Here is a 14,834-nt window from a genome sequence, read left to right on the forward strand (position 1 = left end):
TGCAGGCAGGCCAGTTCAACAGCCGGACTCTTCTCCTGTGAAGCCATGCTGCTGTGATGGATGCAGGATGTGGTTCAGCATCGTCTTGCTGAAATCTGCAAGGCCTTCCCTGAAAGAGACGTTGTCTGGATGGGAGCAGATGTTGCTCTAAAACCTCCATGTACTTTTCAGCATTGATGGAGCTTCACAGATGTGGAAGCTGCCCACGCCATAGGCACTAATGCAGCCCCATCCCATCAGAGATGCAGCTTTTCACCTGTCCACTGATAACAAGCTGGATGCTCCCTCTCCTCTTTAGTCTGCAGGACACGCCGTCCATGCTTTCCACAAACTAGTTCACATCTTCATCCAGGTTTCCACTTTGCCTCAGACCATTTTAAATGAGCTTTGGTCCAGAGAAGATGGAAGAAGCTGGTTCTGGATCCTGTTCACATCTGGCTTCTTCTTTGCATGATGGAGCTTTAACCTGCATTTGTGGGTTTCAGGGTGAACTGTGTTCACAGACAGTGGTTTCTGGAAGTCTTCCTGAGTCCATGCAGTGGTTTCCAGTAGAGAATCATGTCTGCTTTTAATGCAGAACATCACCAGCATCCAGCCTTGTCCCATGCACACAGAGATTCCTCCTGATTCTCTGAATCTTCTGATGATATTCTACACTGTAGATGGAGGATCTTCAACATCTGAGGAACATTTTTCTGAAATTGTTCCACAGTTTTAGATCCAGTTTGTCTCAGATTGGTGAAGCTCTGTCCATCTTTCCATCTGAGAGACTCTGCCTCTCTGAAATGCTCCTTTTATACCCGTCATGTTACTGACCTGTTGCCAGTTAACCTGGTTAGTTGTCCAATGCTCCTCCAGGTATTTCTGGTTTGTACCAGCTACTTTTCCAGCCTTTTGTTGCTCCTTTTTCATCTTTTTTAAGACGTGTTGCTGCATCAGATTCACCATCAGCTCATATTTTCATCACATGATGAAACGTCTCCATTTGTTTGTTGGTGATCTGCTACTGGAGATAAAATGATGAGATTCTGAAAGTCATTGTCCAAACAACGACTTTGTGTCTGACTGAAGTTTTATGGAAGTTGATGTTTGTCCTGATCCTTCACGTCAGCTCTAAACTTTACAAACTGAGCAGGAAGCAACGGAGTTTGTACGTGTTGAAGATCCTGGAAACGTTACCTCTTCATCTCCAGCTTCTCCAGCTCTTCTCGCTGCTGCCTCTCAAACTCCAACCTGAGAACACAAACACCTCCGTCAGCCTCTCCATTGGACACAGACAGGAGAGGACGGTCATGTGACACCACAACAACACACAGAGTGAAAGCAGCACGTAAACAAACAAGCCATGACATCGTCTACATCAGAGAGAAGATGGATGAGCAAAGAAACGACAGACAGTGAGGGTGGAGGTGGGGAGACGGGACGGGTTGACACGCCTTTGGGTCAAACGGGACAGTTAGACAGGAAGTGGACGGCTGATTCTACCTGAGGAAGACGGGGCCCTTCTCAGTGAAGAGACTGTCAACAGGACAGGTGGACAGAGTCAATGTTCTGACAGGAAATTCAATCACTTAAAGCAACTGCTTCACATTTCTGATCCAGCTTCTCATTTCAGCTTTAAGTCAGGATTCAGGAAATAAACAGGACTAAACATTTCAGCCAGGCAGTCATCAGACGCCCCATCCAAGCTCTGAAACCTCTGACTAAAACAGCTCCACAGGAGCACAGAGGAGCTGAAGATGTGGAGTCCTGCTGAGGTCTGATGGTTGGAGGGGAGATGCTGCAGCTCAGAGCTATCATCACATGCAGCTGCTGCTGGTCTGGACATGTTCACTCACCCCGGGTTGTAGAGCATCACCGTGGACAGGTTCTCACAGGACCTGGACAGATCCGTCATGGACAGGCTGAGCGTGGGGAGCAGGCCGCTCTGGAGGACGAGAGGCTGATGAATCAGGCAGCTCCACCAACATCTGCATCAGAGTCGGAGCGACACTCACCTTCCGTTTCTCCCTCAGCCTGGCCGCCTCCTTCGGATGGTTGAAGCGAAACATGTTGGTCCTGCCGAGCAGAATCACAGCACCTGGAACCAGAACCCCGCCCCAATCCCACGTTAGACGGGACATGATGTCAGAGCACGTTTCAAACCCAAGCAATCATCATGGTTCTGGTCCTTATGGAGGTTTTCCTTCCTGGTTCTGGTCCTGATGGAGGTTTCCCTTCCTGGTTCTGGTCCTGATGGAGGTTTCCCTTCCTGGTTCTGGTCCAAATCCAATTTGTTGGTTTCCTTAGCTAAGTCATTATTTATGAACTGATTTATATGCTTAGCTTCTATTCTATTCTAAAGTCATGTAGACGCTTTTCTCCAAAGCAACTTAGATTTGAGAGTCAGAGCAACACAAGCAGAAACCAACCAGAAGGGACGTCCTCATTAAGCTGTAATCAGACCGCTGGGAGTCCAGGTGGACCCTGGTGGATCCAGGTGGACCCCGGTGGACCCCGGTGGATGTCGTGTAGTGCTAGGGGTGGGGCTTTTTTCCCTTCCCCTCCCTATAATAGTACTTTGAACACAGTTATAAACTGGACTGATGTGGATTAGTTTTAATTGGATGATAACTGGACTATAGTGGACTGGACTGGACTGTGTCTGTAAGTGTCCTGAGATGACTTTGTTGTGAACTGAAGCTGTATAAATAAAGCTGGTCAGAAAGGTTTTTCTCCAACCTGCATCAGGATGTTGGGCTCTGACTGGAACCAGTCTGCCAGTTTACTACAAACCATTAAAACACTTCTGAATTTAAACAGCTCGTCTCTGATTCTTCAATAAAATCCATAAACGGATGAATGGATGGATGGTGTGTGTGTGTTTGTGTGTTTGGTTGGTTTATTGATTTGTTTGTTTGGTTTGTTTGTTTGTTTGTGTGTTTGGTTGGTTTGTTTGTTTGTGTTTGTGTGTGTTTGTTTTTGTGTTTGGTTGGTTTGTTTGTTTGTGTTTGTGTGTGTTTGTTTTTGTGTTTGGTTTGTTTGTTTGTTTGTGTTTGTTTTTGTGTTTGGTTTGTTTGTGTTTGTGTGTGTTTGTTTTTGTGTTTGGTTTGTTTGTTTGTTTGTGTTTGTTTTTGTGTTTGGTTTGTTTGTGTTTGTGTGTGTTTGTTTTTGTGTTTGGTTGGTTTGTTTGTTTGTGTTTGTGTGTGTTTGTTTTTGTGTTTGGTTTGTTTGTTTGTTTGTGTTTGTGTGTGTTTGTTTTTGTGTTTGGTTTGTTTGTTTGTTTGTGTTTGTGTGTGTTTGTTTTTGTGTTTGGTTGGTTTGTGTGTTTGTGTGTTTGTTTGTGTGTGTGTGTTTGTTTTTGTGTTTGGTTGGTTTGTGTGTTTGTGTGTTTGTTTGTGTGTGTGTGTTTGTTTTTGTGTTTGGTTGGTTTGTTGATTTGTTTGTTGGTTTGTTTGTTTGTGTTTGTGTGTGTTTGTTTTTGTGTTTGGTTGGTTGGTTTGTTTGGTTTGTGTGTTTGTGTGTGTGTGTGTTTGTGTGTTTGGTTGGTTTGTTTGTTTGTGTTTGTGTGTGTTTGTTTTTGTGTTTGGTTTGTTGATTTGTTTGTTGGTTTGTTTGTTTGTTTGTGTTTGTTTGTTTTTGTGTTTGGTTTGTTGATTTGTTTGTTGGTTTGTTTGTTTGTTTGTTTGTGTGTTTGGGTGGTTTGTTTGTTTGTGTGTGTTTGTTTGTGTGTTTGGTTTGTTTGTTTGTTTGTGTTTGTTTTTGTGTTTGGTTGGTTTGTTGATTTGTTTGTTGGTTTGTTTGTTTGTTTGTTTGTTTGTGTTTGTTTGTTTTTGTGTTTGGTTGGTTTGTTTGGTTTCTGTGTTTGTGTGTTTGTTTGTGTGTGTGTGTTTGTTTTTGTGTTTGGTTGGTTGGTTTGTTTGTTGGTCACCTTGGTTGAGCTGCGATGGCTCGGTCACCTGAGCCCCGTTAACCGAACACTGAGCTCCGCCGAGCGGCACCAGAGTCACCGTCCCGTTCTGGTTCTCAAACATGCAGTGTTCGCTCTCCAGGTCCAGACCATGAAGAACTAAAAGAGGGAGAACATCCATCATTCACCAGCAAACAAACGTATTTCCTGTTGAAGGCGAAGCAATGAGACAGAAGCAGGAGAACATCTCACTCTGCAGGTTTACAGGTTAAAATGAGTTATTCTGAAGAAGCCTAAGCAGAGGGACAACATGAGAACTGTACGGGTTATTAGTGTCTGATTCACCAGGAAACTGGTGAACGGATCATGTGGAGCGAAGGTTTTGGAGATTTCCCCAGAGGCCTGGTGTTTGATGTGTGTCACACTCAGACCATCAACTCAAGGTTAAGACTGCTGCAGAATGACTGGACAATGCCGACATGTGTCACACCAGGTCCATTTAACAAATACCAACATTCCAGGTAACATTCCAGGTAACATTCCAGGTTACTGCACCAAGTGTACGACAGAAAGGGAAAATATTCCACTGCATGGATGTTGAACTTCCTCTCCTTCCTACCGACAGCAGCCAGATAAGCGACGACTGAGTGTCTGGTTTGGGTTTCTGTAGCTGTTTGGTTTTTCCTTCCTTCCTTTGTTGTGTCTACAGAAAGTGTAGCTTAGTGAGAGACAGACCTGAAACAATGAAACACACGTGTGTATTCATGTACATGTGTACACATGTACTCATCCTGGACTGTACTTGATGTACATGTTTGAAATATGTAAAATGCTGATGAAGACAGTTAGAAAGATAAAGTGTTATAATAAAGATGCTCCACTAAAAATTCTTCTTTTTAACAAACTGTTCAGGTGCAGTGACCAAGCCAGTATAAGTAAATGAAGTAAAACAAAAAAAAAATAAAAAGACATATATAAATAAAAGAAAATAATCAATAACTGATAAATAAAACTGTTTACCTGTTGAAAAAAAAAAACTTTTTAATTCTGTAGTTTTTTCTTTAACAAAAACCAGAAACGTTCCCGTTAAATATTTATATTTAAAGAAATATAAGGCGCATTTATTTAATGGCACATTTCATGCAGAACGGTGGAGGAGCAGGCAGAAAGAAGGACTTACTGATGTCCTGCTCCGTGGACGCGTCCTCTCGGCCCACAAACGTCCGTCCCTCCTGAGGACGAAACAGAAGGTCTTCGTTTACGTATTTACGCTTTCTGTGTGTGTATGAATGAAGTGAAGCTGGGAGAGTCCTGGACCTTCAGGTGGTACAGGATGATGCCGGTGCTGAGGAGGTCGTCGTCGATGCCGATGAGGTGAGGAAGCTCCGAGTCCAGCACCACACCGATGCCCTCCTTCCTCAGAGCCAGAGTCTCCTCCTGCACCGCAAACCAACCAACAGGAAGTTCAGCACACACACGAAAACAGCTGATCCAACCTGATCACGTCGGTTCTCACCTTCAGGATGTTCTGGGTCTCGTTCCATTTGTTGGTCCACTCCTTAGTCAGCTCCAGAACCTGCAGACAGAACCAGGAAACAGGACCAGGTCACAGAACCAGAAAAAAGGACCAGGAAACAAGACCAGGTCACAGGACCAGGAAACAGGACCAGAAAAAAGGACCAGGAAACAGGACCAGGTAACAGGACCAGAAAAAAGGACCAGAAAAAGGGACCAGGTAACAGGACCAGAAAAAAGGACCAGGAAAAAGGACCAGGTAACAGGACCAGAAAAAAGGACCAGGTCACAGGACCAGGAAAAAGGACCAGGAAACAGGACCAGAAAAAGGACCAGGTAACAGGATCAGAAAAAAGGACCAGGTCACAGCACCAGGAAAAAGGACCAGGAAACAAGACCAGGTCACAGGACCAGGAAAAAGGGACCAGGTAACAGGACCAGAAAAAAGGACCAGAAAAAAGGGACCAGGTAACAGGACCAGAAAAAAGGACCAGGTCACAGGACCAGGAAAAAGGACCAGGAAAAAGGACCAGGAAACAAGACCAGGTCACAGGACCAGGAAAAGGGACCAGGTAACAGGACCAGAAAAAAGGGACCAGGTCACAGGACCAGGAAAAAGGACCAGAAAAAAGGACCAGGTCACAGAACCAGAAAAAAGGACCAGGAAACAAGACCAGGTCACAGGACCAGGAAAAGGGACCAGGAAACAGGACCAGAAAAAAGGGACCAGGTAACAGGACCAGAAAAAAGGACCAGGAAACAGGACCAGAAAAAAGGGACCAGGAAACAGGACCAGAAAAAATGGACCAGGTAACAGGACCAGAAAAAAGGGACCAGGTAACAGGACCAGAAAAAAGGACCAGGAAACAGGACCAGAAAAAAGGGACCAGGTAACAGGACCAGAAAAAAGGACCAGGTCACAGGACCAGAAAAAAGGGACCAGGTAACAGGACCAGAAAAAAGGGACCAGGTAACAGGACCAGAAAAAAGGGACCAGGTAACAGGACCAGAAAAAAGGGACCAGGTAACAGGACCAGAAAAAAGGACCAGGTCACAGGACCAGGAAAAAGGACCAGGTCACAGAACCAGGAAAAAGGGGACCAGGTAACAGGATCAGAAAAAAGGACCAGGTCACAGGACCAGGTCACAAGACCAAAAAACAGAACCAGCTCACAGGACCAGGAAACAAGACCAGGTCACAGAACCAGAAAAAAGGACCAGGCCACAGGACCAGGAAACAGGACTAGGAAACAGGACCAGGTCACAGGACCAGGTCACAGGTCCAGAACATTAACACGACATGTCTGGCACTGACCGACTCTGGTTCAAGACTTAGGACAGGAAGCAGTTTGTGTCAGCAGGAACCTTTACACCCGAGCAGAGTTACATGTGGACCTGAGCCCGACCAACATGGATCAGATAACCGATTAATTGGCAGATTAATAAAAAAATATATAGAAATAAAAATACCTTATATTTATTTTATTTTTAATTTGCATTGTGAATTTTTCTTTCTATGGAGCATTAATAGAGCTTCCTGGTAAAGTAGTGAATTTATCTTTAGATTTAGACCAAAGTTGCCCTATAGAAGCAATATAATGAGTGAAGTTACAGGTAGACCATTATGTATGCAGCCGTCTGACGCCCTTTAACTTTAAATCACATTTTCTCTACTTCTTTATTTTCATGGCCATTAAGTCATGACTCATATGAACCAAAATAAAGACCAGAAGTTAAAACATGTTGTCTTTAACAGAGCTGCATTTTTAACATATAATGGTCCCAGATTGGCTGGATAGGCTGCAGCAGCCTGAGTCACGTTCTGGATTTCCTGACCAAGTCAAACTAGGACAGACATCATGAGTCTGGGTCCCAATTCACACTTCGAAGTGTGCAGACTACGCAGGCTATGATGTGTCCTATGTAGTCTGTACACTTAAAAGTCCACTTAACGTTTGTAAAATGGGACAGCCTACCTAGCCAACAAGTATTTCCCATAGCAGCAACGTAGGACGTGGAATCACTTAAACCTCAGAAATTACTCCACCAAGAAGTGGAATAGAACTAGAGCTCCATCAAGTAGACAAACTGCACAACAACATCATTCTGTAACTCCCGACACGGAGTGTCTGGAGCTGCAGAGAAAACTCATTTTGGTCACGTGTATTCACGATCTCGTTCTTTCGGTCACTACCCACAGCTCATGACCATAGGTGAGGGTAGGAACATAGATCGACCGGTAAAACGAGAGCTTTGCCTTTTGGCTCAGCTCCTTCTTCACCACGACAGACCGATGCAGAGTCCACATCACTGCAGACGCCGCACCGATCCGTCTGTCCATCTCCCGCTCCATCCTTCCCTCACTCGAGAACAAGACCCCGAGATACTTGAACTCCTCCACTTGGGGCAGGACCCTGTTGCAGACCCGGAGAGAGCACTCCACCCTTTTCTGGCTGAGGACCATGGTCTCCGATTTGGAGGTGCTGATTCTCATCCCAGTGGCTTCACACTCGGCTGCGAATCGCTCCAGTAAGAGCTGGAGATCATGGCCCGATGAAGCCAACAGAACCACATCACATAGAAATTCTGTCCATAAAAGTTATGAAGCAGAGGCACCTCTCACCGGGAACAGCTTCAGAATGGGTCCAGCCCCTCTTAAGAACAGTGGTTCCAGAGCCCAAGCTGTGCACTAAGGTGAGTCCAGCGATATCTAGCCTGAACCGCTCAATCTCGCACACCAGCTCAGGCTCCTTCCCCGCCAGAGAGCTAATATTCCACATCCCTAAAGCTAGCTTCTGTAGCCAAAGATCAGACCGTCAGGGTCCCCGCCTTCGGCCACCACCCAGCTCCCACTGCACCGAACCCTATGCCCACTCCTGCAGGTGGTGAGCCTATGGGAGGGGGACCCATGTCATCCTTTCGGACTGAGCCCGACCGGCCCCCATGGGCAAAAGCCCAGCCACCAGACATTTGCTTCAGTGCCCTACCTCCAGGCCTGGCTCCAGAGGATAGCCCTGGTGACCCACGTGTGGACAAGGGAAACCTGGATCCATTGAAATAATTAAGAATATATTGGCGTTTAATCTGCAAAACTCCCACCAGTTATGTTTATTCTGAAAAGGGAATTAATCGGCCAATTTAATCTGTCAGCCAATCACTTGGACTGGCTCTAATGTGGAGTTCCGCAAGGTTCCATCCTGGGGCCTCTTCTGTTTAACATCAACATGCTCCCACTGGCACAGGCCATAAAGAACAACAACATTAGTTACCATAGTTACGCAGATGACACACAGGTATATATTAAAATGTCACCAGGAGACCGAGGCCCCGTACAGGCTCTTGGTAAATGTATTGAGGAGATTAATGACTGGATGTGTCTGAACTTTCTTCAGTTAAACAAAAACTAAACTGAGGTGATGGTTTTTGGAGCCAAAGAGAAACGATTAAAGGTCACCACAGAGCTTCAGTCTATACACCTTCCCTTCATCATCCATCCTCCTCATCAGTCAGACATCATTACCTCCTCATCATCATCCTTATCCTCATTATCCTAATTAATCCTCATTTTCTTCATAATCACCATCATCAGTCATGTTCGTCAGTGATCATCCATCCTACTTCTCATTCTCTTCCTCCATCGTCATCATCCTTATCATCCTAATCCCCTCCTCTTAATCATCATGAAGGCTGAGACTCACTCTGGCTTCGTTCTGGTGCAGCTTCTCCTCCATACTCAGAGCGGTGGGCGAGTCCAACAGAGCGATCTGAAACACAAACAGGAAGTTCAGCCACACACCAAAATTAAAGCATCTGACACACTTTCTTCTTCTTCTTCCAAAGTCGCATCAAGAATTTGTTCCCAAATCATCTGACAAAAATCTCGGTGTCTGAAACTTGTTGATGAACACTGATCAGTGACATGAAAACACGTAAATCTAAATCGTCTTTAAAGAAAATCTATTTTCTGATTAAAATTTCTAGTTCTGTTAGTGGATGATTCAGCTCAGCTTCTGAAACATGGAAAATAAAGACTAAAATGACGAAACACATCATAACCTCAGATGCAGCCATTTTAACCATTTTAGTCGGCTGGCCTTCATTTTACCTACTGGAATATTTCATCTACAAACCTTTATGCATCCTGTATTATATGAATTTTTTTTTAGAAAAACAGTGGCGTCAAATCAAATCAAAATGGCATTTAAATGGTTAAAATAATCAGAATAAAAACATATTTGGTCATTTTTCATTTAAGTTGACAGAGATCTGCGCTAGAAAATGGAAATAGACATGAGACCATAATGTTTTTAGAGGTTTTGGGGAGAGGACTTTTTTGTCCTCTAATAACTTGAATGGGTGGGGAACTGGAGCGAGGGTAACGAGTGAATCTGAGCGTGGTCCTGTAACCTGGCTGGAACCCACCTGGTTGCCCTGAACCAGCAGCGCTTTCAACCGAGCGATCTCGGCCCGCAGCTCTCGGATCAGCCGCACGTTGCCGTCCTCGTTGATGGTCGGTTTGTTGATGATGTTCTTGGCTCGGTTGGCGTAGCGCAGCGTGCTGAGCGTCTCGCCGTAGTTCACATCCGCGGGGGAGATGGCTGCAACATGAGAGGTGATGGGGAAAGCGTGCAGAGAAAACATCTAACGATGGTGATCGATCAGTGGTGTTTGGGCTCACTGGCAATCATGATGGTCTTGGAGTTCCCGCCCAGGCTGTCCTTCAGCAGCCAGGTCAGCACCGAGTCTCTGTAGGGAACAAACACGGACTTCTTCTTCAGGTTGGTGTTCACGCCATCCTGCGTCATGTCGGCTGGAAGGAAACAAGCAGTCAGCAGTGATAACGTCACCTCAGATCACCATGGCAACCACTGCCCTCACTACAGACATCAGTATCATGAAGTCACTGATGTGTCAGAACCTGCAGATATCTTGTTTTTCTGGTTACCAAGGCAACAGTTTCTGCCCACATGATTGGCTGCCTAAAATAAAAGCAACTATGACAAGACTTATTATTTTCATCTTTTTTAGGCACAAAAATGACTAAAAGTAAAATGTCCGTGTTAATTTTAAAGTACAGTTGAGGAAGATGAGGATGAGTAAGGCTACAGGAAATATGCATTTAAATTCAATCAATTATTCCATTTATACACTTAACTTTTATCTTTTTTAGAAAACATATTTCCCTCCTTTACGTTAGCATTTATTGTCGTTTCGTCGATTGTCTGGAAACTCAGAAGGTCAGTAAAGTTCCTCCTGAATTGATCATGCTGTCTAAATTTAACCTGATGAAATATGACTGAACATATCTTCCCGTTACTCTTATTTATGTAGGCAAGAGTTTCTCAACAGGGGAGCTGGAAGTTGTACTTTTAAAAGGGGAGTGTTGGTGTGTGGAGAGGAGGGGGATGGCAATCCATTGCTCAATTTTCATTGACACATCAACCAATCAGAGCCAGGAAAAACTAAGTCTATCTCCTAAATTCACCCTAGAAACACCAATGAGGATCCAGAAGGACATAGACCCACAGGCAGTGTATGGCAGAAAGATGCCCGCTCGGACCTAAAAAGCGTGTTTATGGAAATAATCTGGACCTTTGTGAGTCATTTCCAACCAACATCGGCAGGTCATGGACCTTTGCAGCGTTCTTTTCTGGAATATAAGTTTTCACCACAAAGCACAAAAGTTAAGTCAAACTTTATGATTTTTTAAAAAGTTTGTTGTCCTCAGCCAGCCCTGGTTTGAGTCCTGGTTTTCCACTGACCCTAACCCTATAACCAGCCGCTAACCAGCCGCTAACCAGCCAACAGCCAGCCACTAACCAGGCGTGTGGCAGCGGTTAGCAGTAACGCGGATTTTAACACCTGGTTCTTCTGAACTCAGCAGCTGTTTCTTCAACCTTCTCTTCAAACGCTTACCCAGAGCAGAGATGACGTTTCCCAGCGTGACCAGAGACTTGTTGATGTTTCCTCCCTCTTTCAGCCGGACGCCTGTGGCGCCGGTGGCGTCCGCGCGCTCGCTGCCCGCCAGGTCCACCAGGTGGATCTTACTGACCGTCTCGCTCGGCATCTCTGCGTCAAACTTGGCCTGATGGGAAACGTTTTATTTCACCACAGATTCATCGTTAGCTGCTTCTAACTCCAGACCGGCTCCACAAGACTCTCTGACCTGCGTGAAGTTGATGGTGAAGATGGCGTGCGAGCGGCTGCTGACATCATTCATGCCGGTGCTGGCGGTGGTGCGGTTGATGTTCCCCGCCTCCATCAGCTCCTCCACGTCGCTGTAGTTCTGGACCAGGTGTTTGGACAGATCTGAGATCAGAGGAAGCAGCAGCGTGAACACAAAGATCCACAGATAAAACCTCTACCAGCACCTCCACCTGCTCCTCAACCCATCCTTCTACTTGCCCCTCCAGCTGCTTCTCCACCAGCAGGGTTTTTACCTTCTACGTAGGGTCCATCCTTTGGGTGCTCCCGGACTCTCAGGTTGTAGGTCTGGGTGGACTTCCTCCTCAGCAGGTCTCTCACTCTCTCGTTGTAGATCTCCAGGTAGCTGAAGGCACCAAGAACAGATCAGACTGAGTCACAAAACCAGATCAAACCAGATCTGCAGGTGATGGATTCGCCGCTCTGAAGGACACAGTCACAAAAAACCTTGGAAACCTGAAACTGAAGACTTCCTTCTCTCCAGATGTGGTCACATCCAACATTTTAACTTTACTTCATGACAAGATTCCAGATGTTGCTTTCATCACCACTGAGCCCAGCCAGCTCTGACTGAAGATAATTATAATAACATGGAATAAATAAATAAATAAACATTAGTATTGATGTGTCTATACACTCACCATCCACCTGTTCTACTTCCTGTTAACACTAATATCTAACCAGCCAATCACACGGCAGCATGTAGTCATGGAGACGTGGTGAAGACGACCTGCTGGAGTTCAAACTGAGCATCAGAATGAGGAAGAAAGAGGATTTAAGAGACTTTGAACGTGGTTGCTGGTCTGAGTATTTACTGGGATTTTCACCCACAACCATCTCCAGGGTTTCCAGAGATGGTCTGAAGAAGAGAAAACATCCAGAGCAGCAGGTGTCTGGACCAGGATGCAGCAGAAGACACACCAGGTGCCTCCTGCCAGCTAAGAACAGGAAACTGAGGCTACAATTCACACACACTCACCAACACTGGACAATAGAAGATGGAGAAACGTTGCTGGTCTGATGAGTCTCCATTTCAGCTCCACATTCAGATGCTCGGCTCAGAATCTGCTGGAAACATCATGAAAACATGGATCCATCCTGCCTTGGATCAACGCTTCAGGCTGCTGCTGGTGTAATGGTGGGGGGAGATTTTCTTGGCCCACTTTGGGCCCCTTAGTACCAGCGTGGCCTGGTTTAACCAGCACAGCCTACCTGAGTATTGTTGCTGACCATGTCCATCCCTTTATGACCACAGTGGAGCATCTTCTGATGCTACTTCCAGCAGGATAATGCACCATGTCACAAAGCTCAGATCATCTCCACCTGCTTTCTAGAACATGACGATGAGTTCACTGGACTCCCACGGCCTCCACAGCCACCAGATCTCAGTCCAGTAGAGCAGCTTTGGGATGTGGTGGAACGGGAGATTCTCATCATGGATGCAGCCGACAAACCTGCAGCAACTGTGTGATGCTGTCATGTTAATATGGAGAAAACCTCTGAGGAAGGTTTCCACCACCTGCTTCATCTATCACACCAGGATTAAAAAGGTCCGACCCGGTACTAGAAGGTGGTCCTGATGAAGAGGACGACCCGGTACTAGAAGGTGGACCTGATGAAGAGGACGACCCGGTACTAGAAGGTGGACCTGATGAAGAGGACGACCCGGTACTAGAAGATGGTCCTGATGAAGAGGACGACCCGGTACTAGAAGGTGGACCTGATGAAGAGGACGACCCGGTACTAGAAGGTGGACCCGATGAAGAGGACGACCCGGTACTAGAAGGTGGACCCGATGAAGAGGACGACCCGGTACCAGTAGGTGGACCTGATGAAGAGGACGACCCGGTACTAGAAGGTGGACCTGATGAAGAGGACGAACCGGTACTAGAACCTGGTCCTGATGAAGGGGACGACCCGGTACTAGAAGGTGGACCTGATGAAGAGCACGACCCGGTACTAGAAGGTGGACCCGATGAAGAGGACGACCCGGTACCAGTAGGTGGACCTGATGAAGAGGACGACCCGGTACTAGAAGGTGGACCTGATGAAGAGGAGGACCCGGTACTAGAAGGTGGACCTGATGAAGAGGACGACCCGGTACTAGAAGGTGGACGTGGTGAAGAGGACGACCCTGTACTAGAAGGTGGTCCTGATGAAGAGGACGACCCGGTACTAGAAGGTGGTCCTGATGAAGAGGACGACGACCCGGTACCAGTAGGTGGACCCGATGAAGAGGACGACCCGATACTAGAAGGTGGTCCTGGTGAAGAGGACGACCCGGTACTAGAAGGTGGACCCGATGAAGAGGACGACCCGGTACCAGTAGGTGGACCTGATGAAGAGGACGACCTGGTACTAGAAGGTGGTCCCGATGAAGAGGACGACCCGGTACTAGAAGGTGGTCCTGATGAAGAGGACGACCCGGTACTAGAAGGTGGACCCGATGAAGAGGACGACCCGGTACTAGAAGGTGGTCCTGATGAAGAGGACGACCCGGTACTAGAAGGTGGACCCGATGAAGAGGACGACCCGGTACCAGTAGGTGGACCTGATGAAGAGGACGACCCGGTACTAGAAGGTGGACCCGGTGAAGAGGACGACCCGGTACTAGAAGGTGGTCCTGATGAAGAGGACGACCCGGTACTAGAAGGTGGACCTGATGAAGAGGACGACCCGGTACTAGAAGGTGGGCATGATGAAGGTAAAACGAACCTGACTTCTGTTCGAAATGAAGCTTCGTCCCGTCTCATGGCCTCAGAGATGCGACTGAACAAACCCTCGCAGATCCTCGGAATCAGACCTGCATCCCCCTGAAACCAGTAGAGGAACATCACAGCATCAATCAGAGTATCCACAGCAAACACATCTGCTTCCTGTTTTCTGAACTTTACTTCCTGTTCTCCTCCATCATGAAGAAAGCAGCATCAGATCTATTAATTTCTTTAATCCCAGTATAAACCAGTCTGTAGCAGCTTTTAATCCCAGTATAAACCAGTGTGTAACAGCTTTTAATCCCAGTATAAACCAGTCTGTAGCAGCTTTTAATCCCAGTATAAACCAGTGTGTAACAGCTTTTAATCCCAGTATAAACCAGTCTGTAGCAGCTTTTAATCCCAGTATAAACCAGTGTGTAACAGCTTTTAATCCCAGTATAAACCAGTCTGTAACAGCTTTTAATCCCAGTATAAACCAGTCTGTAACAGCTTTTAATCCCAGTATAAAC

At 46.3% G+C, this 14,834-nt stretch overlaps 1 protein-coding gene across 4 annotated transcripts in view; it reads right to left on the reverse strand.

The window, feature by feature from the left end:
- The window catches only part of kif16ba (kinesin family member 16Ba), a 42,468-nt gene that overhangs the window by 18,142 nt on the left and 9,492 nt on the right, over nt 1–14,834 (reverse strand). For 3 of the 4 annotated variants that reach the window (XM_041982000.1, XM_041981997.1, XM_041981999.1), the window contains exons 5-19: nt 14,324–14,421; nt 11,845–11,954; nt 11,571–11,713; nt 11,321–11,489; nt 10,083–10,214; nt 9,827–10,002; nt 9,103–9,168; nt 5,406–5,465; nt 5,207–5,326; nt 5,070–5,121; nt 3,911–4,048; nt 1,998–2,080; nt 1,839–1,927; nt 1,486–1,518; nt 1,180–1,233 (exon numbers count right to left, since the gene is read on the reverse strand). In XM_041982000.1, the coding sequence (XP_041837934.1) occupies nt 1,180–1,233; nt 1,486–1,518; nt 1,839–1,927; nt 1,998–2,080; nt 3,911–4,048; nt 5,070–5,121; nt 5,207–5,326; nt 5,406–5,465; nt 9,103–9,168; nt 9,827–10,002; nt 10,083–10,214; nt 11,321–11,489; nt 11,571–11,713; nt 11,845–11,954; nt 14,324–14,421 (1,523 nt within the window). The remainder of the gene's footprint in view (nt 1–1,179; nt 1,234–1,485; nt 1,519–1,838; nt 1,928–1,997; nt 2,081–3,910; nt 4,049–5,069; nt 5,122–5,206; nt 5,327–5,405; nt 5,466–9,102; nt 9,169–9,826; nt 10,003–10,082; nt 10,215–11,320; nt 11,490–11,570; nt 11,714–11,844; nt 11,955–14,323; nt 14,422–14,834) is intronic. The other variant, XM_041981998.1, reaches the window with a different exon arrangement.

Source organism: Melanotaenia boesemani, chromosome 4 (genome assembly GCF_017639745.1).
Source record: "Melanotaenia boesemani isolate fMelBoe1 chromosome 4, fMelBoe1.pri, whole genome shotgun sequence".
Taxonomy (NCBI): domain Eukaryota; kingdom Metazoa; phylum Chordata; class Actinopteri; order Atheriniformes; family Melanotaeniidae; genus Melanotaenia; species Melanotaenia boesemani.